This window comes from Nymphaea colorata, chromosome 3 (genome assembly GCF_008831285.2).
Source record: "Nymphaea colorata isolate Beijing-Zhang1983 chromosome 3, ASM883128v2, whole genome shotgun sequence".
Classification (NCBI taxonomy): Eukaryota; Viridiplantae; Streptophyta; class Magnoliopsida; order Nymphaeales; family Nymphaeaceae; genus Nymphaea; species Nymphaea colorata.
In genome coordinates this window covers 26540889-26568592 of record NC_045140.1, presented here as the reverse complement: position 1 = coordinate 26568592, position 27704 = coordinate 26540889, and the positions used below count along the sequence as shown (strand labels likewise).

Below are 27704 nucleotides of genomic sequence, written 5' to 3'. Positions count from 1 at the left end.
CGATGCGTTGAATTACCAGGTCCCTCACACTCGTTCTCTTCTGGTTGCCTCCATGAGGTTTGCCGCAAATCCTACGCAAAAGAAATTCTATCTCCATTTTTTCTTTATTTCTACTTTTTCTTTTCCTTTATACTCCTTTCCTCTCTTTCGTTTTCCCGTCATAAAGAATCGTCCTTTTCTCCCTGTCTGTTTCTCCCTCCAAATTGTTTCTTCCCTCGTCTACTTCTCCTTCCTTTCTCCGTTCCTTATTTTCTACGGATTTTGTTTATAGCTTCCAACTTCCTTTTTTCTGCGGTTCTGCAGTCGTGATTGAAATTCTCGTTTTTACAATATCTCGAAATTGCTAAGTTATCCGGGATCTTCCTTTTGGTATCGGCGAGGCCTTCGCCTCGGTCTTGGAGTGCCTCGAGTTCTGAGGAGTTGGGGCCTTCGGAAACTGTGCGGAGTGATTTAGGCATCTGAGAACTTCTTTTTTGCTATTGCTTCTAGCTTCTGGCGAGGTTTCAGTGCTGTTGAGACGTGAGCTGGCAAGCTGAAGGTTTTGTGGTAGTTTTGATTCTTGTTCGGCTCCTTGCAGAGGGCTCTATGTTAGGAATTCTGAAATGTCTCTCTTGGGAATTGCTGGTTTTTGACGTCTAGCAGTTCCTTGTTTGGCTTGTCAATGGGGAATGGATCTGTTGTCTTGGTGGATTGCCTTGGTCTCTAGGAATCAGGGGTACGAACGTTTGAAGGGCTTTGTTTGGAAGAATTTGTGGAAAATTTTTCGTATAATGGTGTGCAGGATCTAAATATCGGAGATTGATTTAAATTGGAGTCTTAACAGCGAAAAGTTTCTGGAAACGTATTCGTTACCTAGAAATGGTACACTGACTGGGACTGCTGCGCAAAAGTTTCTAATTGCGATGGTTGCTTGAACCGTACTTTCAATGCGGGTAGGTCATTAAGGACATCTATTTCCTGGAAAGGGCGTAACTTGGACTTCCGCTCAATCAAGTACCGGTAGTTGCTTGAACTGCACTGTGAACGCGGATAGATCATTAAGGACATTCATTTGAATCTTGAGGGTTGTCCTGAGAGGGATCACCCTTTGCCTTGCTGTGATTTTGCTGGCTTTTGCATTTTAAAATCTAGGATGTTGGAAACTAGAGTTTGAGAATTTCAGCGCAGCCGCTCTAGTTAAAAGATTCACATCAGTTTATAGCAGAGTTTATGTTGGTCTCAACATTCTGATTTTGAGTACTGAGAATGTTGTAGCAAGAGGAGACATTGTTTCTGTGCGAGGCTGAGAATCCCTGCGGTTTGTAAGAAAGAAAGATGATTGAACAGTTCATCAATTTTGTGATTCGGCCTCCAAGGTACCTGTTCTCACTACTTTGTGGTTTTGTGCCGTTTGACATCACGTTTTTCTTGTTGAATGAATGTGTCTTTGTTGAAAAAGGCGTTTTCAACTCATAATACATACACGAGACAGTCAACAATGAGTTTATACTCATGAAGCTATCTGACTTAAACAAACCGTTGGTATTTGATTTATCTCCGTCGGCCTTTATGGCTCCACTTTCACCTGCAATGTATTTATGGACGCTTCAGCACTGAATAGTTGATGGCCTAACAACTAAAAGAGAAATAATCAACCTTAACCTACCAAAACTAGCAATAAAGATAGCCTAAAACGACATTTCTGGCTAAGGCGTTACAGAAGTTTTCCATGTTTGTCGTACTGCTATGTTCATGTCTTCATCAATGTGTTTCAATTTCCATATCAGAGCCTGATGTACTAGAATTACAGTCTGATATGGTTTTTGAGTCCTAAATTCCTGCAGACTTGAAGTATCATTAAGCGCTTTCCATGAATTACGTGCAAGATCTAGAAATTCCACATTAAGTTGTAAGTCTTGAAAATTTAGAATGTGAAGAGCGAAATTATTAATATCATGGAACGGGAAACAACTTTTAATACGTTCCTTTTCATGCCTATTGAGATCCTTTGTTGGTGCGCTTAAAGCAGATTCCCATGACTCCTCAATCTTTTAGAGGCTGCAAATTTTACTAATGATATATGCATGCGCACACAAATGCATACACACAAATAGAAGTGCACGTTTATATGGTTTGCATGGTACAGAAAAATGAAGCCATGGCAACTTGAAAGCCTTTCATATGTACTCCTTTCACTGGTTGGATACAGGGCAGAGTACAATCCAGATCAATATTTATGGGAAACCGAGTTCACTCTTGGAGGAAGAAAGTTCAAACGTGAAGATATTGAGGCAAGTATGGAAGCCAAACAAATGAATATTTTATTGTACTTGTGCTTTTCTTCTCTTCTCCAATATCCTTTGCTTTATTGATTGGGAGACCCCGGAAATTTTCAGCTCAGAAATGGAAGAGGCCATACGTTACAGTGCAGCCACTATGTTCCTTCACCACGTCCAGAAAATATTCCTCTTCCTTGTGTTATCTACTGCCATGGGAACAGGTCTTTTGTTAATTCTTGTAATTTTGTTCCTGAATGAGATTTTCATGTACTGATACATGAAAAGTATTCTTTCAGTAATATATAATAGTCACCTTTTTCAGTTAATCCTGGACCAAGGTTTACACATTGATTTTACATTTTATCCCGGTTAAGATTTTGGAGATAAGTTGATATATTCGAGTTTTTTTGTTTATCTGAACTGCAGTGGCTGTAGGGCAGATGCAAATGATGCAGCTGTAATCCTCCTTCCTTCAAATATCACTCTTTTCACTCTTGACTTTTCTGGTTCAGGGTTATCAGAGGGTGAATATGTTAGCCTTGGGTGGCATGAGGTACAAGTTCTTTGATTAGAAGCAACCTGGCCAACTGCATATATTTGCTAACTGCCAGCTTTTGTGATATTTTTCAGAAAGATGATTTGAAAGTTGCAGTATCTTACCTGCGAAGGAAGGAAGAAGTTTCCTGTATTGGCTTGTGGGGCCGGTCAATGGGTGCGGTTACAAGGTATATAGGTGGATCATTGTTTCGCTTGTTTCGCGCACATGCTGCATCTGATATTCACTCTGGCTCTGCTGACATCTCTTTCGCAATAAAAGCAAGTATCTTATTGTTAGGGCCATCAAGGCTGTACATTTCTTTTCATTGTATACTCTTTCGACTTTCATGAGTACTCATCTACAGCGTCGATTCAAGCTGGAAGTTAGCTGGAGCTTGACCAGTTTGATCATGTTGAACTTGGCTTGAGCTCTAGTGGAGTTTCACATGCCAGGCTCAAGCTCAATTCAGTTAAGCTTGTACATAAAGAAAAACCAGAGCTCCATTCAACTGAACTATGAAAAAAGTTCGAGAAGCCTAGATAGAGAAAGAGCCGTTTGTCCACAAAATGAGGACAAATGGAATCTCAAAATGGCCCATTCTGATTGTTTTCCTCGTAATCATTTTATGCTCCATTTAAACTTGTGGATCCAAGTGGTTAGTGGGGGAGATAATGATAGGAACCACAGTGGCTTTCTGGAGCTGGAAACTCTGGTAGCACATCCCATACAGTGGAAGTGCAGTTCTTGTTCCTCCTCTTCTTGAAGCATCTCATTCCCGTGGCACCATGCCTTCTCACTATCGCTCCTTTAAATAAGATGGGGAGAATAATGGAGAGAGAAATAAGAGAAAAAAGATGAAAGTACACATGAAATGACACCCACACGTATGATTGAGCTGAATCAAGTTGAGTTCATGAAACTCGAACTCAACATGACATATAACTCGAGCTCGAGTTCGAACTTGATTATCCAACAAACAAGTTTGAGTTTATGTGAATCGAGCTTGAATTGCTTGACTTGTTCTGCAGTTCTATTGATGATATATGTTTCTGGTTAAAAGAAATTATTTAATTGTTTTCAACTTTCATTTTCAGCTGCTATGAGATATGTTTATGGTTTCAAAAGATTGCGTCGGATGCTGGCGATTTTCTTAAGAGAGATGATCTCTTGGAAATAAATTTGTTTGATAAGAATAGTAAAAATGTGTGACATGTCAATTGATACTTGAGGTCTCATAATATTGAATTCACTATCATTTTGATGGCTGCTTTGAAATATTGAATAAGAACAATTGAAAATCTAAGTGACTGAAATCAAAGATTACAAACAAGATTGCCATGTTTTTCATCACATAATCATACAGGTTGTTTTTCTACAATTAGTGCTTTACAAACTTAGTTGTGTTGCAGCCTTCTCTATGGAGCAGATGACCCCACTATTGCTGGGATGGTGTTGGACAGTGCTTTCTCTAACTTATTTGATCTGATGATGGAGCTTGTGGATGTTTATAGAATACGTCTCCCGAAATTCACGGTATGACACATTTATCTTCCATATGTTTCCTCGTGCTAATCAGTCTGTATTTGTATGGGTTCAACATCTGAGGCATTTATTTGCCTCTAATATCAAATACATCAACAACAGGACCACAAGTCCAAAATACTTCGGTATTGAATATTCCCTGAAGTTTTCACTCAGACTTGAAAGTTTTTCAAGTCGGAATGTACTGTCATGTGATAGCTATGGAGAGCCTGCAGACTTTCACAATGTGATTAACTATGGAGAACCTGCAGATTTTCTAATGACCCACTATGTATGAACAAAACCATAGCATGAAAATTGACAGGCATAATAAATTTTTGGATGAATAAAAATCACTTGCCAAACTTAGGTATTGATGTTAGTATAAACTAACGTTGGATACTTTAATTCTTGAACACTTTCATAGTTACCCAACGTATTATGTCATTTTTTTAACAAAGAATCTTCCTATATTTATATCTTATATATTGCACATCTGGCATCTAAATCAATGATATGGCATGGAACAAAGACATCAAAAGGTGGACGTGAATTTTAAAAGGTTTCTCAATTCAAATTTTGGAAATACTGAAAAATGAGATCATACATCTCAGGTACATTGGGATTCTCCTTGCATCTCTTTTTTCTTTCTGTTGTGTGTTTGTGCGTGTTCTTACCGGCATAAACTCATGAATCCCATGTCAGTGTCTGTCTGTATGTGTGTTTCTGTGTGTATGTTTCTGTAATAAGTTAATAACCCGATAGATCATGTGTAAATGGTATCTTAACGATCAATCATTTGTCATGTGTCCCTTACCTAATTCTTTTACCATCAGGTCAAAATGGCTGTTCAATACATGAGGCATATTATCCAGAAAAGGGCCAGATTTGATATTATGGATCTCAATGCATCTCAGGTTTATCAGACATCTTAAAATTGTATAGTCAAGTCCAAGATTTGCTTTAATCATTTGGTGTCTACTATCATTTCAATAGATGCTACTTCCAGTACCCTAAATTACCAACCTTAAGCATCCCTTTGATTTATCTTGTTCTACTGATTTCTTTTAACGCATACATTTTCTTTGTGCTTGTGATACAGACTGCACCCAGAACTTTTATACCAGCTTTGTTTGCACATGGAACTGGGGATGCATTCATCCTGCCACATCATTCTGACATCATTTTCAAGTCCTATGCAGTATGTTCTCATGAAAAAACCCCTAAATATGATCAATATCATGTGACCTGCCATGTAGCACCACAGGCTTGTACACATTCTTGAAGTGGAACTTCGAGTATTAACCATGAATATTTGGCAGGGAGATAAAAATATCATCAAATTTGAGGGTGATCACAACTCTCCTCGACCACAATTTTTTTATGATTCTGCATCCATATTTTTCTACAATGTTCTTCATCCCCCACAAGCTCCTTCATCAAAATCAAGTATGCTTTATCACAATTCTGGCGAAGCTGGTGCTGGCAGGAAAGAGGTACATCTTCTCTAGCCTTTGCAAGGATGCAATTAACCTCACTTGAGATGATCAATCACAAAGGCAAAATGTGCTCCAATAAACATTCTGCACGCAAGCTTTGGTATTGATAAGTGAAGAAAAAGGCAATGCTTCATGCTTTTATTCTGCATCGACCTTTCCTTTCATCTGTGGACTTATAATATTGAAATGCAGTTTGGATCAGTGAACATCTCACAGAATTTGTTACCTGAAATTCCTTCTGCCCTTCCGATGGTGGAATCCAGTGCTGGAAGCTCTTCTTCTGCAGATGGTAAGATAACTTTCCAGTATACGAAACTTTGGATTCTTTATGTAGAAAGCTTGAACGTTGATCTTTTGTGGTTTTACTTAGTTGTATTCTCTTGTCTCTTAATCCAGCCATCTGACGTAGTATATATCCTGTAGTGTACACTAAATCAGTTGGTGAGTTGCTTTCCAGTACTGGAGTTTGTCCTCCGAGAACCACCAGCAGGGTAAGGGTTGATAATGTTTCGAGTTATAACTTTTATGTCTCTCGTGCAAAAGTGTTTTTTGAGTAATCTTTATGCTAAAATGTAAATTTTACTTGAGACTTTTTTCAGATTGCTTCATCTTTTGGAAAAGGAAATATGGCTATTGAGACAGACCGAAACAATGTAAATCAGGAACTCCAGTTGCAGGTAAATTTAATTTGGATGGAAGGTGAATTTATGTTTAATTAAGGTGAATTTATGTTTAATTCTGGACTTGGGGCCTTTAGACTGAGTAGGTAATCCCGTGGTTGTCTGAAAGGGAAAATAAGTTCCTTGATGATCAATTTTCCCTTTTTTTTCTTAGAAATTCCACATAGCCTTGGCTCTTTTTCCAAACTAGATTCGAAACTAGGGACTCCAAGCTCTGTTTCTTTAATCACCATGATTTCCGAGGACCAAAAGAATCGGCATGGCTCTCAGATCTGTAACCACTTTCCAATATTTCAGGACAAAAGCAGACAAGGCGAAGAATGCTGCTCCCACTCTAGTTCGAATTATGGGAGATGGGGACGATGCTCCTCTCTGGGTGCAGTAAACGATGAGTCCTCTTCTGCAGATTGCACGAGGGGCACCTGCAGTGGACATCAGGTTCAAACATCTCACTTTCTGCAGTGCCTTCTTCCATAAATGTTCACTTCATTAAATTGAAAAAGTTGTACAGGCTGTTTTAAGGGCGGTTGCAACTCCTCTTCGTAAGTTCCCAGGTAAATCCGATTCGCAAACGAATAAACCGAAAGACTCTTCAACGTCAAAACCAAAGGAGTCTCTTAGTCAGCGGCTGAGGTCATGCATATCCAAACATGTAAACCCCAGGAGGCATCTTTCTTCGTGATCAAATGAAAAACGTTTTAGGCAAAGCTAAAGGCTGGAGCGGGCAGAGCATGCATAGCGTATGTGGCCACTCCCACTTTTCCCCTGGCGGCAGGAATTTCTTTGTCAATTTAGCTACGATGGTACTGTGGCATTTCTTGTATCACGATTTCTTCTAAAAGGTGTATGAAAGTTGGTGTTCCCTACTTGAGAACATTTTCTGTTTCTTTGAAGTCTACGTTCTAGCATCTCCGCTACAGAGTGTCAATTGAGGACCGCCCGAGCTGGAGCTTCATGCAGAAAACCTGGAGAAGAAATTCACCTGTGGCTGATAGTTCTCTCCTTTTCGTTATTATGGAACACCGGCTGTTGGTCGCGACCCTATTTACCTTCATCTCGTCCAATGGCCGTTAATTTATCTCTCCCATGTCTGGAAAAGGAAGAAGAAGAATCCACCTGGTCAGAGAGCGATATAGTGTGTTTCAGACTTATTTGTCTATAAATTAAATTTGCTGCACGAAGAAGAAAGAGAGGTATACCTTCAGCTTCAGACGAACGAGGAATGCGATTGACACCCGATCTCACCACACAAAGATGCCCTGTTCATTTGCATCATCAACAAACGCTGCGGCGACAAGAATGACGTGAAGTGAAATTTAAATCATGCATTTAAACAGCTTTCAATGGCCTCCAGAGGTCGAGTCAACCGCCCGAGAAAAGTTTGAGGCTGATTCAGAAATTTGAAAAACATGAACATGTTGCTAAAATTTGGTTAAATGGTGGGGTGTAAATAAAAAAGGAACAGAACATGCAACACGACGGTGGGATGTAAATAAAAAGAAAGATACCTTGCTAAAATTATGGTTAAATGGTGGAAACAGGAGAGACTTAATGCTGGTGACGGCTATACAGAAACACTTCTATTGATTTGAAAGTTTGACGGAATTTTCATGTATGGTGAAAAAGCTAGTGTTGTCCTGATAAGGAAAACCCTTCGTGAGTGCTAGTGCGGTGTCATTATCATTTTATATTATATGCTTGAAACTACATGATGCAATTTAAGATTTTAATTAAAGACAAGTTTTAATTCAACATGTAATAACAATTAAGACGAATAATAACATTGTGTAGCAGCATAGTGCTGTATTGGCTTCTTCCATCTGAATCCGATAAAAACTTGTCGAATTTCTATTTTAGAGAAAACCGAAACCCGATCCGTTTATACGGCAAACCCGCCACCTCTTGCCGCCCGAGGGAACGCTATATAAGTCCGAGCCTCGGTGTTCCACCGTCAAAGCCTTCCGAGAAATTTTGAACTGGGATGGCGTCGGGAGTGAGGGAGTTGCCAGGCCTTCCCCTCCAGGAGGAAGGAGTCTGCAGAGCGCGCCCTCGAGGCGGGCCCATATTTGTTCCGGGCCTCGTCGGCCCTCTTACTAGTGTTCCGCAGTTCCAGGCATCCGTGGTCCGTGAATTGGAGGTAAGACTCCCGATCCTATCTGCATCACGCCTCTCTGGTTTTGTCTTCTCGTCGATCGGAGGGGTTCTGCGTGGAAGAAAATCATAAGCTTTGGCGTTTCTCCCGCGGGATGTCTTGTAGATATCCGTCTGGTCCCGATGGATTTGATGCCGTGCGTCGTGGTTCTGAAAACCGTCGGGTTCGCCATAGCCGTTGGTTGTTGAATGCGGTCGGATTGGACGCCGCCGTGCGTCTTCGAATTCCAGCCCTAAGAAATCAGATTCTATTATTGGTTTACCTTTCTGACGAGGATTTGGAAGTTGTGCTGCTTTTTATTTTAGTTGCTTCAACTGGCTCCCCCTTTTCCTTTGGTTTTCCCCCCCTTTCTTTTGGTTATTTAAGCTATTGAAATGAAATGATATGCATAGTGAGAGATCGAATGCAAGAACGTTCTTCAATATCATCATTCACCGCCATCGTCACATTATCGTCATGTTCGAATTTCGAAAAGGTTAGCGTTTGGGTGGGATTTATATATGTGTATGATATAGAAGGCCAGCGAAGTTTTTAAGTGCTCTATGGTGAAACATTTTATTATTTGTGATTCCTTTGGTATATTGATGTTCTTTTGATATATGCTCCCTCTCTTCTTATTCTATATACATCCGTTAGTTGGTTCAACTTTATTATCTACTCTTACGGCCAACAGCTTACGACAGATAGGACATGATCGTGAATGCTTTTTCCACGTCAGACGTGTCTCTGTTTCATCCTTAAATTTTTGTTTGTGATTCCTTTTCCTGATTGTCAGGGTTTAGAAAAGGACTTGTGCGAACTATCATCTCAGTCATGTAATGTCAATCTCTCGTAAGTAAACTTTTGCTTTCTTTACCACGTAAAGATTATGTTTGTATCTTTTTCCTTGTCCACCTTCCTTCTTCCAATTTAGTTCATGATTCTTTCAGTCTCTCTCTTTAAGTGGTGTATAACTTCAGGGCGATTGTTTTTTTCGTTTGGATATCAGCAGTTGAAGAATGCAGAAGTCAGTTTTGTTAAATTAGAAACCATGAAGCACTTAGTCTGATATAAATTTGAATTTTGAGGAAACAATACCAAGCTGGAAGAGAAGGAACTATTTTTCAGGATTGTAATCGATGAAAGCAAGTATTTCACTGAGAGTAGCTAGTGCTTATTATCCTTAAAAAGTGGTTAGGTCATAAATACCATTATCAAATATATTCTTACAGTTATACCTTGTGAAAAACTTTAATAAATTAGCATTTTCTTTAGTGTCGGTGGATAGGTGTCTCAAACTGCCACCGTATAATATGTTGCATTTTCTTCAAATTGTGTTGCCAAATGTCTTTTTAATTAGTTGTAGTTCTTCTTTGGCATTTAATTCATTGGTGCTTGGTTGATTTTTGAAGGGTTGATGACTTGAAAATTCTTTCCGAGGAGGACTTGGTTGAAAGGGCCCTCAAAGAAGCATTTAAGGTAATGTTGTATTCATAATATATCAAAAAAATAAAGTGTTCATATAATAATAATATGATTTCAATTTGGAACTTTTGTTAGCTTCCAGAGGAGACTGGAAGTGTTTCAAGTTCCGAAGAACAATCAGTCAAAATGTAAGTGGTACAAGAATCTTCTCTTTATTTATCTCGATTGCCTAATTTGGTCATTTTTCTCATAATTTTGTTCAGGTGTGACCATGGCCTTGCATTACTTATTTAAATCACAGCCATAGATCAGGATATTTTCGAAAATATCATGAGATTAATGTGATACAAATGCTTCTTTTTGAGAAAAAACATGAAAAATATATTTATATGTTTTTTCCCTTTTTTCATTTCTCTTTTTTGAGGTGGGTGACATTATTGATTCACCTTTAAACTTGAATTAAATTATTTATTATCATTCTAATCATCGTTAAGACATTATTTTTATTATTTTATCTAGTTTTTTGATGTCTTCTTATTGGTTTCTCATTTTTCAATTTTTACTTAACTTTTAGGATTTTTTTTATTTTTCTAAAAATTTGCCGATAACTTCCCAACATTTTCTTGAGAAAAGCAACTTTGCCGAGAAATATGTGATAAAAATTTCACTGTTAAAAACCTTGGGATAATATTTGTGGCCATGATTTAAATTAATTTTTTTTTGCTAAGCAAGCTGGTTACCAGGACGCAGATAAAATCTGAGGATCCTTTTGGAAACATGGCAAGTGTAACTGTTCTCTACCTTCTCCTCCTAATGGATTGGGTTGGTCCTTATTTTGTAAGACTTTTCATAAGATTCATGTATCATGGATTATTTCATGAAATGCATTTTCATAGAGGAACCTTACACTTACGTTGTTACTTTGATCCATTTTTTATTGGGCCTCATTGTAGGTCACTGAAAAAAGGAAGAAAGCAAGTATGTATTGTTTTCGCGTTGATGTCGATTCTCACACCATTGGTTGTATTCTTAATTGTCTATCTTCTTAAATATGCATTGGGTTCATTGTATGCAAGAATTTAATTTTTGTTGATGAGTTTTAATGTAATCCAAAAATTTGATGTTTCACCTCTAAAAAAACATGTATTGGCATTGGAAATGCTTAAATCTCCCTGCCTAGTATATGACGTATACAAGTCTAAATCAATCAAAAGTCTTCCTGTTATGTTTCTCTGCAAGGTCTAATAGACAACCTTATAATAATGCACGGAGATTTTATAGGAATGCAGATGTGCATAATGATCCAACTGATGATTTCCCTTGCCCAGAAAGAGCAAACCAAGAAAGTTCCACTGAAACTATGGGATTTACAGCACCAAGTGAAGGCTCTTCTGAGACAGTTGTTCATTCAGTGAAAAAGAAGAGAGGAAGAGTTTTTGACCGAAATAGCCGTGCTGCAGAATTAGATGTAAGTTCTCTTTAATGATGAGCTTTTATCCCTACTTTTGGTTATTCCTGGATGGTGAAGTGCTAATGGAGAGGTTTCATGTTATGTTCATGATGCATGATTTCATGTCATAAATTGCTAGTTGAACTATTGGTTTGTTCCCTAAGTTTGTTTAAGAGATGTTCCTTAAGCTGCATGTGTTATAATTGATGCTGTGTCAAGCGCTGCTTGACTAAGTTCCACTTAAATTTTCTGGAACATATAGGTTGAAGAAGGGAAGATAAGAAGTCACAATGGGAAAGTGTAGGAGTCTTGGGGCTCAAGTATAAGGGGCCTTCAAGGGTTTTTTACTGCCTTCCTTCAAGGGTTTTTTACTGCCTTCCACTAACTGAAATACTTTAAGTCATCGCACGCCATAGTGGCTTTTCTAGAGCACAAATATAAGCACAGAAACCTAAATATGTAATGCAACACCTTTATCAGAGAATGCTAATGCGAACATACTGTGTGTTGTTTTTCTATTTTCTTCAACCTTTGAGAACTTGTACATACTGCACACTGCTAATTAATTAAAAGGAATCAAGGAGCAAACAGTTGGGGTTTTGTCCTCTTCCGTTTCTCTTTACTGTCGCAAAACACTTTCTTGTTCCAGTTCCGGAGCTAATGCCAGTGCCGATTCAAGTGAAAGTTCTACAGCAAGTCTCAAGTGCCGTCCTGTTCTAGTTCCTTCTTTACTGCTTCCCTCTATCCGGTACCAAGTAAACAAAATAATAACAATAAGAAAGTTGCTTCTCTGGTTAGCTGGTGATAGCATGAATAGACTATTAGTTGGTCCTGCTCCTGAATTTGACTACTATTTTAGACATCTTATGTAGCTGGTAGTATGTTGTTTGAGATTTGAAGATGTCTTGAGTTTTCTTCTTATACTCTAATTTGTCCTTCCAACAAGCAGGGTGCTGATATGTCAAAAGTAGAACAACTTGCACAAGTTAAAAGAAGGCAAGATGAAGACAAAGCAAAGGCAGAACTTCATTCACTCAGGTTTGTTTTACGGATGCGATTCCTAATTATTAGGAGAGAATCAACAAGATTTGATAGCTGAAATTCAGAACTTGAACTAAACCTCAGATTCAGATACACATATCCGACCAATCCATCGCAACTTGATTGGAGGCTGAATTCTCGGGGTTTATGTAAATTAAGTTGGCCTTCCTTTTTGGATTCTGTTGTTTTATTTATGTTCGTCACTCGATACTAATGGCTTCCATCAATTGTTTTAGGGCTGAAATGAATGAAAGAACCACTTCAGTGGCCGAATCTCAGGCGGTGAAATCTTCAAGTTCAATATTTATAACTTCTTCGTCAAAGGTAAGCTTTCTAAAGTCTATCATTTGGACATGCAATGCTTATGCTGCCTCATGAAATTGTGATTCATTTCTTCTTTTCTCTTGAGCTTTTGCTGCTTTGCATGGTAACAGCATTATCCTAAGTCACCTGGGTGCTCCCATTTTGGGTGATGTACCCATGCCGGCACTACAATTATAGGACCCAGGTACTCACAGCATATATGGTACTTCATGGTTTGGATCTAGATTATATACACACATACACAGGTGTGTGTGTGTGTGTGTGTCTATATATATATATATATATATATATATATATATATATATATATATATATATATATATATATATATAGTCCTACCCTCGTACCTGCACCTATATGACTTGGTAGTCATCCATACCTTGGAGAAGAGGCATTCAGACTCATTAAGGTGGAATATTGTCTTTGTTTTCTCGTTGCTGGCCTGATCTTTTGTGGATACTCAATCAATGCTTCAGCCAATTTTGATAAAAGCACCTTTCTTATTTTAAAAATTAGGAGATTCAATAGGCAGGTTTTAATAGACAGAAAATATTTTCTCTTATTTTTTATAATCATGAAATAGAGCACAGTGACATATGGGAGGGATTTCATTCTTGTCTAACTTTCATGCTGCCCAATCTTGCTTCATGGATCTCTATTCCTGCACAAAAGAGCTGTAGGAAACTGAAAGCAAGAATATGCCTTGATAGACAATTTAGAAGCAAGCATGGAGCTTTTTGGATTTTTTTTTTGTTTAATTTCATCAAGCTTCTATAGGTTATCATGTTTGTCCATCTTCTTTCGTTTTTATCTCTCATTGTACCTTCTTTTGTCTGCAGATGAATGCAGCAATTCCACAAGAGTTCACTCCAGTTCAGTTTCCTGAAATTGTTCTAACCATTGAAATATACCATAACATAAGAAAGGGACAAAAGGTAATTGTTGTCTTGGACTTTTGAGTGTGATATATTTAAGGTTCTTTTATTTGCTTGGACATGTATTGTTCTGGTTGTTTACCATGGTCATCGAATTCAATCTTGTATCTTATCGTGCCATTTAATGCTTTAAGCTTTGAAACGATTTCCTTGCTCTATGATGCATTTACACCCTGAACTAATACACGTTGCAATTTTAAATGTGCATTGCAAGAGGGTAGCTTTTCGTAGAGGGCAGGTGTTTCCTTCTATATTGTCTTTCCTTCGACATAATTTTGCTGTAAAAACATTTGGTAATTTGCCGATGAGGACCTAACATGAGTTGATGTTTTTTTAACTACCTCAGTTTTCACATATTCATGGTTTGATTAATGAATATCTTTTAGATTAACTACTTAGGCTAACCACTTCATTGCTTTACCCTCCCCCTTCAGATTTCCTCATTTACATTTAGCTGTTGATACAAGTATAATAGGCTAAGAAAGGGATGCTTATCCATTTAAAGATGCAAACAGACAGGTTAATTTTGTCATTTTAGTGAGGAATCAGGAATTGGATGAGGGTGAACTGTAACTTAGGCAGTTGTCTGAGAAATGCAACAAAAGGTGGCTGTTTTTCTTTAAATATTTGAAAGAGCATTAATACCGTATACTAGTTAATGGACCACTACGCATGGCTTGGCTAAAAGCCTAAAATGAACCAATATATGTATTTATCTATATTTTTCAAGTTCTATGCAAGTCTTCTTGATTGCAGACCAGATACTGGATTTTCAGGCATTTTCCTTTGCCAATTTGATGAATTAAAAAAAAAATATGAGACTTCAATTTTCAGTTCTTTCTTGGAGATGGCACTACCATATAGTATTTCACTTGCGTGCTGCTGAATATTTGAAATAATCAGATTTCTGGGATGTAATTCTGGTATGTGCTCCATGGGTTCTTATTGAAATCGTGCTTAACTGATTTATACTATCTTGCTGCTCCAAAAGGAGAAGCTTGGCCTAACTGTTCCTATTCTTATGTGATGGCAAGCTTTACAAATAAAACTGCATCCTTGGAGAAAATGTATGTGGGTTTCCAGGTCTTATTGTATGCTTATTCTGATCCATCAGCTCTTTCTCACTATGTTGCTTCATTCTGATCAGCACACTTCTTGTGCGAAAGCTCCTTACTAGAATTCAAATTATGTTGCAGAGCCAAGAATTCCTTGTTCTAGGGAAGCAAACCCTCACAGAGTTGAGGGACAAAATATATTGCTCGACAGATCAACTTATGCAGCAAGAAGGAGTGCACGATCCCTCTGGATATTTTCTAATTGAAGTAACTATGACTACACCAGACTGAACAGTTCCTATGCAAATATATGAATGCACATTGCACAAGGGTTAAGCTGTAGATAAATCATATGACATACTACGTACTAGTTTAATGTTGCACTATGTTTCAAACTAAAGGGGTGTTTGTTAATAACTCATTGAAAGCATTACACAGGTGAAGTTTTTCACGCTAAATTTCATCCATGTTTGATACAGAAGGGTGAAATTTCATCTTCTCAGTACATCCTGAAAATTATTTCAGGGTTCTTAACACCCTCTAAACGGAAAATCAACTTTGAAGAATTTGGATAAATGCTGTCATATATCATGACATTTGGGAAAATGTTTTTTTCATGCTTGTTTTTGTTTCTTTTGGAAAAATTTATTTGGGATACTCAAGAAAGTACCAATTAGAATGACTTTTGAGAAACTGTCCTTTTTATGATTAATTTGCTTACTTCTGAAAAGTTTACTGAGACGTTCCTTTTATCAAAAGTACAATTTAGTTCTTCAAGAACTATTTACGAACAATATATTGATACCAATCCCACTTAATTCTCTCTCTCTCTCTCTCTCTCTCTCTCTCTCTCTCTCTCTTATATTTACACGTGAGTATAGCATTTTATGAGAAACAAATGCGGTTATTCTATTTGAGCATATGATCTATAAAATTAAGCTTGGTCATCTTACAGGGCTCATTCTGCAATGATTTGAGAGATCGTTCTGCTATAGACTACAGTGAACCAATAAGGAACTGGTTGCAGAACAGCAAAGATGAAGCACTTGCAAAGTGGGAAGCTATTGTGTCAGGAAATTCTTTTAAGAAACACAAAAGTTTGTTAGGTGGTGTTGCCACAGAGCATCTTCCCATCTTCAAGTCCCTTGCAATGCATAAGACTAGGTTCTGTGATTTGAAGTTCCGGCTTGGTTCTTACTACCTTTATTGTCATCAGGTACCATTTCTCCAAAGTTTTATTGATCTAGCCATTAAGCACAGGCATTCTCGAGTAGGAGAATGTTTGATTTCATATGATTTAAATGCTTTGTATGTTCATTTATAGAATAGTATGGGAGTGCTTCTAGAATCCCTGCTGCTTACAAAACATCTTCACGCTTCTCACATTTATTATTTTTTGATAAAAATTTGCCTCCAGACTGCATTTCTTCCTTTGTTCCTTTTTTGTCTTATTTTCGCCGTTCCCCTTTTCCTAGACTTTTCTTGCAACTTCATTTTTTCCTCTTGTTTCTTTCACCTGAAGATTGATTTCTTGAATAACTTAGAAGGATGACTGTAGTACAATACCTGGATATGTTCTCCAGGTTTAACGCATAAAATGTATGAATTTCTGGATCTTCAGCTGGACCTTCAGGGAGAGGAACTGAAATGATTTTTTTTCACCTGGATTTACAGCCGAAAACATTTTTTAGGCAATCAGACACACCCCCAAAAGCTTTTGTGCTTCACTATGTGCAATTTCTATGTCAGAGTCAATTATGATGTCACCAGCTTGAATTGCTTTGTTCGACAGAACAAATTAAGCTTGTGACGTAAACGTTCTCTGTTTCATCAAATTAAACTTGTGATGTAAACGTTCTCGGTTTCACAAGTTTACCTTCATGGATATATCTTCGGATAGAAAATCACAAAGTTACTGCATTGATGGTTCTCTTGCAGGGAGACTGCAGGCATGCGGTTGTCATCAGGGACATGAGACTGATTCATCCTGAGGATGTACAAAATAAGGCAGCTTATCCTTTGCTTATATTTCAAATACGCACTGGACACAGGAAATGCTCTATCTGTGGCATTTTTAGGGCAAAGAAAATAACAGTCGATGATAAGTATGCTCCTGAAAACCCTTCGTATTTCTGCGATAACTGCTACTTTTTGCTGCACTATTCAGAAGCTGGTACACTGCTGTATGATGACTTCACAGTCTATGACTATTTTTGTGAATAGAAGTTCAAGTTTTTGCTCATCTTTGCTAGTGAAACACACGAGTGTTGGTGGCGTGATTGGCTAGCGACCCAAAAAAGGCTGGTTTCAGGTTTTTTGCTTCGCTTGCCGCGACTCCTAAAAACTTTTGGTTCTGTTCTCGTCCTTTTTTATAACCTAAAGCTACTTGTTTTTGTTTTTTCTCAACTCTAGTGTAGTACACAGCATATTCTCAATGTTTTGGTTTTGATTGATGAGTTGCAGCGGCATAAATCTATTTTTAAAAGCAGCATGTTTTCTTCCTTTTACATCAGGGAGTGTGAATAGTTTTGTTTTATGTATCATATGTACGTTACCTATGGACGTTGTACCTGGTATTTGTTTGATCCGCGGATCTGAGGTCTTGGGTATCCGATCTTAGCCGTAAGATCTTTGGCCGCCTGATAAGGATATCAAATCATCATTTTACGAGGCAAGGAAAGCCGGTGTTGTCCCACAAGAAAAAAATAAGGGGGGTTTTTCAACCCAAGTTTATCACACCTTTTATCTATTTACATGGCTTTTCAATCTTTTGAACGGAAATTGCAGTAGTCTTCCACCAAATCATTAGCAGCCGTGGGGATTTTCAATTGATGGTCTTAATTTCTAGTTGCCTCAAAATGTATTACCAGATGCCTGACTTCCAATTTGAGTCTTACGTCCTACGTCCACTGGACGTGATATTTCTTTTTGTCCGCCATGATAGCCTATGCTAGAAGTAATAACAGTTACCACCGCTAGGCCGTAATAGAAAGTTGAATTCAAGAAGATTCGGATAAGCATGTATACCCTCGCGGGTTCGGCAATCATAATTCCTTTCAATTTTTCCCTCTGATCGCCGGCACATTTTTCTTGCAGGATTCCGGTTTATAGGTTCCCTATGCTACAAGGCAAGTGTCCTCAATGTCAGGTTATGCCGCATAGCTCATGGGACAAGCGACTGCATTCAGCCACTTGCGCTATATCTCCCACACAATCATTTAGTTAGCAAGACAGTTATAACGAACAGAAAGATAACCCTCGTAACCCCAAAGACAATAGAAACGGTTGGTCTGCCAGGCACTTTAACGAACAGAAAGGCAACCTCGTGCACGTTGTACCCCCAAGACAATAGAAACAGTTGAGCTACGGAAACGTTCATTTCCTACCTCCAATATCAGAAGCCACAAATCGCATGTTTTGAACGTGTCTTCAGCAGCGGGAAACCGCTCAACTTTAACAACTGTTAGATTGGTGCAATCCAGACCTGTGATATGAAACTATTAGCAGCAGAAGGTACCACCAGGACGTGCGAGAGTAACGTTAAAATTACAATGCAAATAACATACGATAAAAAAATCAGCGGCATGCCTGCCGTTATCCCAGAAAAATTTGCTACTTCCAAAACTCAGATGCTCCTACTCTAAAAGCATCTTGCGTCTCTTTTGTACACAGGCATACCCATGCACGGCCTCTTTGCATTACTCAACTTATACATCAAAACTGTAACTTGCACGACTGCAACTATCACGTCTGATACACTAAATCCATGAACAGGCAACTATCAACACCATAAGAAAAGACAGGTTTATTCAACCTCTTGTTTAGCATTAGTAGACAAACCTAAGCTGGCATGGCTCACAACACTGTCACGTGGATAAATAGTAGACTAACGCTAGCACGACAGCATTCCCAGACTCGACGTATTACCACCTGATACCATCTGACGTCACGGCCGATTGAATGGGTGAAGCTACTTGCCGCAATAGTAGCTTGAAGAGCATTAACAGATTTCACCTTCTAATCCTAACATCACGTCAACCTCGAGTTTTTGCTCTCTTCATTCCGAGGCTGTTGTGAAAAGGAGAAACCGACCCTGACATTTGAGAGCTATCATCTCTCAGAGTCCCGTTCAGGATAGCAAGCTCTCGTAGCTGCTGCTTTTTGTAGTAGTCTTGCGACTCGTCCTACAAAGAAGTGAAGGCTTAATCGGATGGACATCATCAGCCAATAAAATTATGATCTGAAAGGCTGGAAGGAGGAGAACTAATAGCAATCAAACCTACCACAGGCTTCAGCAAGTCTTCTATGACCTCCCGGGCTTGCATTAACCGGGAATCAATCATTTCGACAGGCAGTTCAGCTTCAACAACTACATGCAGCGGCTCGTTGAGATGCTCATAACCGGGCTTCCCCCTCATCAGCTCTTCCTGTGAAAAGATCATATACCACAATGAGAGGATTGTTCCAAGACAGTCTTTTCAGCATCACAAGATTCATGGACAACTGCCCGACAAAAGTTACAACAATTAAACTCTTGGTGCACGTAAAGATTCACAGCAAAAAAACCCAATATCGGGTGTGACCCGAATACCTGTTCAGTTCATCAATGTAGTACAGGTGCAGCGGCGAGGTGCTATATTAATGATGCGTTTTTGAAAATTCTGCCATTTCTACCAATACATATGAACAGCAAGTGTTACAAAAGGTTGTGGAACAAATTTATAATTACCCTAGCTGGATCCTTGATACTGCCACGACCCCTGATCAACACACGGCACTCTGTAGTTGCTTCCACACGCTTCAGAGAATTGCCTCTAGGTCCCAGGAGGCGGCCAACAAAGTTGTACTGCATTCAAGATATATATACATATGTGAGAGAGAGGAAGAGAGAGACAGAGAGACAGGGTGGGAGTTGTTCTGCACCCACGCTAGGATATTTATCTGCAGGAATGTCAATTCTGAATGACTTCTTGCAAACAAGGCCAGATGAACTTCCTTGTGCACCAAGCCACCCATGACTAGGTGACTGCATTAGTCCACCTAGCCTCTACAAAAGAATCCAAGGAAAATTAAGAGAAAGTTAGAAGTGGGCAAGGAAAGATAGAAGCAAATGATAGCAATAATTTGCATAGTTTGAAATTTTGAATTAAAGAAATTAAGCAGAAAGTACAGTTACAGCTGGAGATGAGGGGGGACAAAGAAGGGATGACACTTTTGAAATTGACAAACACAGAATCAATGCGTGTAACTCTTCACTCCTACTCTACTTTCAAGTGCAATTTGTGATGGTGCCTCACGGCTCATATCATTAGGGACGAAGAAAGCGTAAAAATGCATGCGCATGGATTAATGAAGGAACACCACTCAAGGTCATCCCACGAATAGCAAGCATCAGCAAGAATAGGATTAGCCCCTTGCCTCTCCTGTTAATCTTATTAAGCCCATCTATGATTGTATATGTGTCCGTCAAATATTAAATTGTGTTCCATTGACTACCAAAGCACACCATAGTGAGAAGGATGCCACCTCTGGCTTCTTGCTAGCAACTGGTGGAACATAAAGTGAGATTGTTGTCCCCAAGGTCCTTCATGCAATTCATGACAATCTATAGACCAGAACACCATGATGTTACCCACAATACCAACAATCTTGCTGTTGGCAGGAGCAATCATTGCCATTTCCACATACTCTTTGCACCTAGGCAATAAAATGGAATCTTGGATTAAATCCAAGATCTGATAAGACTCTGTACTCATGCTCATCCAACATCATACATTTCAACAGTGTCTACTTTCTAGTTCAAATTAGCTGAACGGCAGCTGATAGTGCACAACAACCACACAAACCTGCAACATTCTACTACTTGTTCGAGATATATGAATATCTCAATGCAGCAAGAAGATGGCCACTAGGAGTCAAAACAAAAAAAACCAAGCTTAACATGTGTAAACTCCTACCTCGAACAAGTTAGCACTAAATGTAGGATAATGTCTGGAATCTTACTGAAGCGAGTAAAATTAGCAGGAAAGAGTAGTTATGTTAATGGTTAGTATCCGTACTTCTGAGTGGAATGTTGGTGCCCATACATTCCTATCTGCTCCATTTGAAAACAATCCTCCAGAAGTCAGTGGGCTCGCATGTTCAAGCCCAGTCTGGTCTAAAAATGATGCATTCCCCAACAGTGTAGTTACACGCAATATTTCTGTTTCAAATTTCAATTTCAATAATAATAAAAGTCAGCACGTATTCAAGAAGAAGATGGCAAAAATGGATTCATCAGCGTAAGTATCATGTTAGATGAGTTCAGCAAAGAATGGGAAAATGATGGAACCATGGGTCAATTGAAAACTTTTATTTTTTCAAACTGAATGTAAGTGTAATCAAATGGATGGGTATCTATGTCATGGATAGTGGACTTAATACTTGTCATACATCTAAAAATCTTTTCATTAAAAAAATAATTGCAAATTTGCAGGAAACCACGTGTGATCAAATTCCATCGAGGTGGTTAGAGTAGCTTAAGACAGCATACCACACCATTCAATGTACAGTGAAAATTAATAACAGTGTGTTTCTCAAATAAATTCTATAACATGAAAGTAAGTTGCATAGAGCTGTAAGTCTGAGATATTCCAAGGTATCACTTGCTCCATGAACCCCTGAAAGCAGATGAGCAGACCAACTTAATGGACTAAAGTAGATTTATCGTTATGGTAAGTATGTCAGCCCCATCCCATGGCCAAAAATGGATTACTGCAGCCGACAACTATATCTTCCCAGCAACGCTTAAGATAATTCTATATTGCTTTTCAGCTTAATATATATAATAAGAGCTGATATTCAAGATATAATACTCTTTATCAGTCATTTTACAAGGCTATATATATCTATATGTATGCATGCACGCACAGACATGTATATGTAGTATAGAATATAGATAGTGAGACCTCTCTGGCAGGAGACAAGCCCAAAATTGACAGGAGAATGTACAGCAGGGTTCAAGCCTAAAAGCCATGGCTTCCCTCCACATCAATCAAGAAACTTCCTGTCCACCAGTTGCATGGGAATGCTTTTTATGTAACATGTGTAACTTCCATCACTACCAAAGGATGCCAAAAGTTGAGCACGTCCCAACCTGGGGTTTAGCCTCTAAACATGAATGTCATGTATCCGGACAGATGCAATTTGCAAAGTGAAGCAACTGGTAGCTTGTCTCAGATTAAAGAGACAGCCACTCACAAGAGCTCAATCACAGTCCATATATTTTCGTTCACCTTTAGGAATCAATCTGCCTAACTCATCCTGCTAACAAGTCGGACAGAAATATAGAGAACTGTTTCCACTTCTCAAAAAGATCATGGACCTCTCATCGATTTGACACTAATATAAAACTTTTTTCTCATTTATTTTTTATGTTTTAGCAGTCATGATTTGTATCATTATGCACATTTCAGTTAACCTAATATAAGTAAACTCAAAACAGGTACCAAACTTATCAAATATCACACTTGAATGCTTGTTCTCATATCAAAACAGCATCCTTTTAGTTATAGAATAAAATAACCAAATTAAAAATATTACTATGCTCATTGTTAATAAAATAGCTCATATAAAATAGCTCATTGACACAATATATCCATGTCTACTCCAGGGTCCTCCAACCTCCACACCAGTCGTAAGTTGTAATCTTCCACTATGCTCATTGTAATCTTCAGGGTCCTCCAACCTCCACACTGGTCGTAAGTTGTAAGATTTCATTTGGCACCATCATACCTCTGTGCTAAAAGGAACAACATCAGATACCAATAAGCATAGATCTGTCAAATGGTGGCAAAGAATCTATGCAATCCTGTCGGATAGAATGGCAACCCACTAGCTTCTTTATGATACACCTACAACTGGTAGTACATGCAGCCGCTACAGGAGGTTCTCACCCTCAAGTAGAGTTATTTGATAATTGAGATGTGCAGGTTTCACAACACAGACCAGCAAGAAAAAGAACAGGGCAAATCCTCCAAAGGAAGCCACAATGGATGATATGGATCTACAAAAGCGATGGTGAAAGAGAATCATAAATCCATGTAAGTCACCCACGATCCACCTTCCTAATTCCTCTTTAGGCATCACCCATCGCACAGTCCTGGAATCACCATAACTCAAAGATATGGTGTCATTTGAAGTACTTCAAGAAATATGCAAAATCATGGAACTTTCACTTTTCCTTGTACAGTACAAGCTAATGGCTTCAATTAAAGCCATGCCTGGCTTTTGTATGTCATCAGACGGGCCTCATAATACACAGGGACCATAAATACCTTTCACGCAATATACTTTTGGCCCCGTGGTAGCATATCCCTTGCACTTCAACAATATGGTTCCTGAGGTCAAAAACCATTTAAACGTCCCTGAACTCAGGTACAATCACTTAAGAGAATTAATTTCTGAATTTCAAAGGCACCACATATTCACAGATTTTGCAACATAGTATTAACAAACTCCACACTCAGAGCAATATACTATTCTTATCTACAATTAATGCTGAAAAAATCTCAAGAATACTTCTTTTATCTGTCCCCACTTTCTTCTTCTTATCCTTTGAACAAAAACATAAGTTCAACAACTGAAATTTCTATTATCATCTGTGCAATTAATAATAATATCCTGCAGATAACTTCCTCGATCTTCAATGCAAGCTATGGTTAATTGTTAAATGGTGAAATATCTAAAAAATGTGAACAAATTTCAAACGCCATTCTATTATTTTCTATGAAATTAATGCTGACGTCCGGCACACCTTTCCTCTTAGATCTTCTAGCTAATCTTTGAATTATGAAATGTCCAAAAAATGTGAAACAATTTTAACCACCAGAAGCGAAATCAGCCCACTCAAGAACAAACTAACCTTATCAGATCATTCTGTTAAGATTCCTGAAACTGGCTGTTGCACAAGAAGAAAATAAACCAGCATGCTGTACTTGTCTAGTCACCAGATTCTACAATTCCCCTCTATGTAACCTAAGAATGGTGAGCTTCCGGTACTCAGGTTCCATGTATTATCAATCAGCAATGAAGACTAAACGAGGATTTAGCTGATCAATGGTTACTTTCACATGTTCGCACCTTTTTTACACAAGCATATGAAGATAGCTTGTGATCATGGCAACAACAATATGCGCGTCGTGCTCCCAGCACTCGCATGTCTTGGCTCCTGATCAATTTCAATTAGAACGATAAGAATGTATCCAACACCTATATAAATCTTTGAATTCATGACCAAATTTTTACCCCAAAGGCCAAAAACATTTCACTGCAGCTATGCCTTCAGTCGTTATTACATTATCCCAAAGCCATGAACATTCTCTCTATTTCCTCATAGAGTAGCCGATTGATTTTTTTTTCTTCAATTTCTGGAACCACCAACAGTTAAAAGTTGAAACTAATCAAATACAAGTAAAAGGTTTTTTCTTAAAGATCGTACATACATTAGTAACTACCGTTTTAAAATTTATACATAATCCAAATGATTTGAACTTTGAGAATAGACATGCAAAGCTTCATAGTAAAGCCCTTTAACTTAGAAGATCACGCAGATGGTCTGCAACAGAAAAGCACAATAAGTGGTGAAAGTGCAGCAAACGAGAATTAAATATCAATAACCAAGTCCAATTAGACGATCTTATGAAGACCTAATATCTCACCCTGATTCAAGACCCTGTAACTGTGTGGAAGAACTTGCACAAATGGTCCAAGCTTTTCTCTTTCAGCAAGCAAGTCAGAAAGGTATCTGCCAATAATTGTATTCACCAAGTAAGAATGAGTATATAAATGATAAAAACATCTTTGTTCTAACTAGGATAGGCATGTTCTTTTATTATATTAGACATATCTCCAGATACGCATATTCACCATTCACCTCCACCCATCCATAGCAGATCTGATTTCTCAGAACTCAGTACAAACTACATCCTTGGAAAATTAACGGAAGTGTGAAAGCATGATCTCAGTTACAAAGATATCTGCAAATCTTATGTGACGAGTACCACAGTCCCACATTACCCACCCAATAATAACTATTAATCAAGTATTAAATAAAGAGAGTTGGAGAAGAAATGAGATTGTGCACGCATAATGAGGAGAAGACAAGAAAATGAAAAAGCTAACAAATGGTCACTCATCCAATATGAATTAAAAGGACCGACTGAAGGACAACAGAAAAATTGAAACTCAAACCAAGTCAACGAATCAAAATTGGACGGAACATTGGCAAACTAACAGACTAGGAAAATTATCCTAGAATACGAGTCGCGATTAAGATTGAGTCTTCTTAAAAAAATAAACATACAAAAAAAAGTTCTCCAACTAATTATGATTAGATGGGATCGACGGGGTCTCATGGAGCAAAAGAAAATGAACTTGAAAATTACACCAAAATATAAGAACATGAGAAGGAAAATGTAAACAATCGGATCCAGAAGACATAAGTTTTCGAGCAAATTTCAGATTAATGGGGGCTGCATGAACACAGAACAAAAACTTCAAGAACAACCAAGAACAAAAACTTTAATGTGCGGAACTTAACCATTTTCATGATAAAAAACATATGAGAATGGGAAAAAATTCAGGATAATGCATGGTCCAACCAAGAACATTGAGGACGTTTATGCAGACCATGAAATACAGAGATTTATGCCAAAATTCCACGTATAAAGAGCGAAAACAACTCCAAGCAAATATTCACGCGGAAAAACAAAACATCCTTCAAGTACATGAAAAGAGCCACATTTTAATTTCACCAGCGCTATAGTACAACTAAGAAGAGGAAAGAGAAACTAAATACTAAAAACCAGGCCAACGGACTGTAGATTTCCCGACAAATCTACAGAAGGAAGGGCCGACAAACATCTCCCGAAAACTGTATGAACACACACAATGACTAATCCCGCAATTCGACCGTCCGATTCACGATATCCGAGTATTCCCGCGCCGAAAGCATGAGAAAAACGAGGAGAAAATATAGGGAAGGGATCATCAACACGAGAGCATCTTCACTCATTTCACTCACGAAATCCCGAAATTAGACAGCGAGCGAAAGGCGATTGCATACTTGTCGTGCTCTACGAGAGCAGCAGCGATGTGAGGAGAAGGAGACGCCGTCGAAGGCGACGGCGAGTATGCCATGTACCGGCCGCCCGAAGACATCTCTCTCGCTCTCTCTCTCTCTCCAGAGTCTATGGCGGTGCTCCCACAGCTCCACTCTCGCCTCTCAGTTTGCCACGATACCCAGCGTTTTATACTGCTCGTAGCAGAGAGAAGGAGTAGCTGCTCTCCTCTCCCGTAATTTTCGTGTTTAATTCGGCTCAACAATTACCAGGTCCGTCCGTTACTTTTACAAAATGTCATCCGTATCCCCTATTTGTGGCCGGTTTGACTGCTGCGCCTGCTAGAAGAAAAAGCGAAAAACAGAAAAAAAGGGAGAGTGAATCTTCCGTTAGGTGCAATGACATTTTCGTCCTTGCGTGATCAACAATTTAACATGACAATACCTCTCTTCAAGGCACGGAGCACCTGAACTTCTTTCCCCTCTTTCTAAGAAGCATTTGTTTCATCGCGATTCATATGGAAAGCCCAACCTGGGGACATATTTTCTCACAGAATGATGCAAACGCGCCCCTGGTGACGTGTTTGTGAAGCACAAAATTCCTCTGTAAAAAAGGTGCTTTCTATTTTTTGGGGTAAACTGTTATCATAATCAAACACTGCTGAGACATTTTTGTTGTCCTCAAAACCGTGTTTTCTTCTTTCATTTTCTTTGTGTTTGGAGCAATGATGCAGCTAGTAAAGTAAAACCAAGGCGCATCTGTTGCTGGTTGAAAACTATCCCAACCCCCTTGGGACTAGTTTTCCGATTTGCTGATGGTACGTTTCACATGCAATCAAGAAATATAGACAGAAAGGGTAGTGTTGAATTCTGAGGTCACTTTCTCGGAGAAAAGCAATTCCTTGTTTGCATAGAAACCACAAAAGCGAAAGAGTTCTTTTCTTTTTATCTATTTAAGTGGGGGATGCCCAATTTCACAATGCATACAACTGCTGAAATTCTGCATTGGTATGGGAAGGGAAAAGTTTTCATGAACAAGACAACCTAAGTGGTTTTCTTAGTGCATCAAGCAATGCAAACACTAAGGGAATTTTCCTTCACGCATTGAGAAAGTAGGCATTGAAGGCAACAGGATGCCAGCATAGCATCAGAGGAAATGTGCCAACAACAGAGGATTTTTCAAAGATTTACATGTGGAGCCTTCTCTTAACAGTAATGTGAAATGTCGCCAAATCTCATTCATTTTTTGTATACATTAGGTCGAATGTAATATGGGTCCACACAAGTTCTTTCGAAATTTAAATTTGAGATCAGAGCTTTGTTGAGTAGAGTAGTTGTTGATTAAACGAATCACTCAATTTAGTGATTCGGCTTGTTTGATTATGAATCCGCCAAAAAATAAAACGTATAATAAAAAGTATAAAACTAATAAGAACATGAATATGGTATTTAATTTGCCAGGAATGTAGTTCCATTAGATTTTAACAACATTGGTAACTACAACAAGGCGTTTGGCAAATTTTTGGGTCAAACGCCTTCTTTATGATTGCTTTCAAGATGACAGCTAAGAAGAAAATTTGCACATTTGGAAAGGAAAGCCAGGCCTACCTTTTGCTGTATTAACTCAGAAACATTAGCAACTACTATGTGGTTCCCATAAAAGCCAGGATTCGCAACTTATTACTTTTCTAGACATACAACTCTCCAGTTGTACCGAGCACGTACACAGTGTTAGGAAGCGTCGGTGGC

At 38.5% G+C, this 27704-nt stretch overlaps 3 protein-coding genes across 5 annotated transcripts; 2 read left to right on the top strand and 1 right to left on the bottom strand.

Annotated features, from left to right (window-relative positions):
* LOC116251497 (uncharacterized) lies at positions 1-7382 on the top strand. Of its 2 annotated transcripts, XM_031625806.2 has the most exons (14): positions 1-1355; positions 2189-2270; positions 2376-2479; positions 2685-2811; positions 2889-2983; positions 4206-4329; positions 5154-5234; positions 5420-5518; positions 5640-5813; positions 6009-6105; positions 6240-6307; positions 6416-6493; positions 6794-6934; positions 7008-7382. In XM_031625806.2, the coding sequence occupies exons 1-14, from the start codon at positions 1315-1317 to the stop codon at positions 7176-7178; spliced, it is 1482 nt and encodes a 493-aa protein (XP_031481666.1). In that variant the 5' UTR covers positions 1-1314; the 3' UTR covers positions 7179-7382. The 2 variants fall into 2 exon arrangements, with proteins under 2 accessions (XP_031481666.1, XP_031481667.1); XM_031625807.2 differs by lacking the exon at positions 5154-5234.
* A 1056-nt stretch (positions 7383-8438) lies between these two features.
* On the top strand, positions 8439-17099 carry LOC116251019 (snRNA-activating protein complex subunit). The gene is made up of 11 exons (XM_031625072.2): positions 8439-8633; positions 9424-9479; positions 10040-10106; positions 10188-10240; positions 11334-11520; positions 12452-12540; positions 12780-12867; positions 13707-13802; positions 14999-15124; positions 15813-16073; positions 16796-17099. Exons 1-11 carry the CDS (start codon positions 8478-8480, stop codon positions 17078-17080), a joined length of 1464 nt encoding a protein of 487 aa, XP_031480932.1. The 5' UTR covers positions 8439-8477; the 3' UTR covers positions 17081-17099.
* A 1321-nt stretch (positions 17100-18420) lies between these two features.
* LOC116251020 (KH domain-containing protein At5g56140) lies at positions 18421-26129 on the bottom strand. Of its 2 annotated transcripts, XM_031625073.2 has the most exons (8): positions 25962-26129; positions 24556-24641; positions 23173-23235; positions 20917-21059; positions 19785-19904; positions 19587-19703; positions 19141-19284; positions 18421-19041 (listed from the first exon to the last, which is right to left on the bottom strand). In XM_031625073.2, the coding sequence occupies exons 1-8, from the start codon at positions 26054-26056 to the stop codon at positions 18892-18894; spliced, it is 918 nt and encodes a 305-aa protein (XP_031480933.1). In that variant the 5' UTR covers positions 26057-26129; the 3' UTR covers positions 18421-18891. The 2 variants fall into 2 exon arrangements, with proteins under 2 accessions (XP_031480933.1, XP_031480934.1); XM_031625074.2 differs by lacking the exon at positions 23173-23235 and having other exon boundaries at positions 25962-26128.
* Positions 26130-27704: the final 1575 nt, after the last annotated feature.

What these genes read in the sequence shown, in the direction of transcription:
- LOC116251020 (XM_031625073.2), bottom strand. Translation starts at nt 26,056, where the DNA reads ATGTCTTCGGGCGGCCGGTACATGGCATACTCGCCGTCGCCTTCGACG. An exon ending in AAAAGTATATTGCGTGAAAG is followed by an intron (nt 21,060 to 23,172) that starts GTATTTATGGTC and finishes AATTTGAAACAG; the next exon opens with AAATATTGCGTGTAACTACA. An exon ending in CTGCAGATAAATATCCTAGC is followed by an intron (nt 19,704 to 19,784) that starts GTGGGTGCAGAA and finishes TCTTGAATGCAG; the next exon opens with TACAACTTTGTTGGCCGCCT.
- LOC116251497 (XM_031625806.2), top strand. Translation starts at nt 1,315, where the DNA reads ATGATTGAACAGTTCATCAATTTTGTGATTCGGCCTCCAAG. An exon ending in TCAATGGGTGCGGTTACAAG is followed by an intron (nt 2,984 to 4,205) that starts GTATATAGGTGG and finishes GTTGTGTTGCAG; the next exon opens with CCTTCTCTATGGAGCAGATG. An exon ending in GCACCTGCAGTGGACATCAG is followed by an intron (nt 6,935 to 7,007) that starts GTTCAAACATCT and finishes AAAGTTGTACAG; the next exon opens with GCTGTTTTAAGGGCGGTTGC.
- LOC116251019 (XM_031625072.2), top strand. Translation starts at nt 8,478, where the DNA reads ATGGCGTCGGGAGTGAGGGAGTTGCCAGGCCTTCCCCTCCAGGAGGAA. An exon ending in GAAGAACAATCAGTCAAAAT is followed by an intron (nt 10,241 to 11,333) that starts GTAAGTGGTACA and finishes GAGATTTTATAG; the next exon opens with GAATGCAGATGTGCATAATG. An exon ending in TTATAACTTCTTCGTCAAAG is followed by an intron (nt 12,868 to 13,706) that starts GTAAGCTTTCTA and finishes TTTTGTCTGCAG; the next exon opens with ATGAATGCAGCAATTCCACA.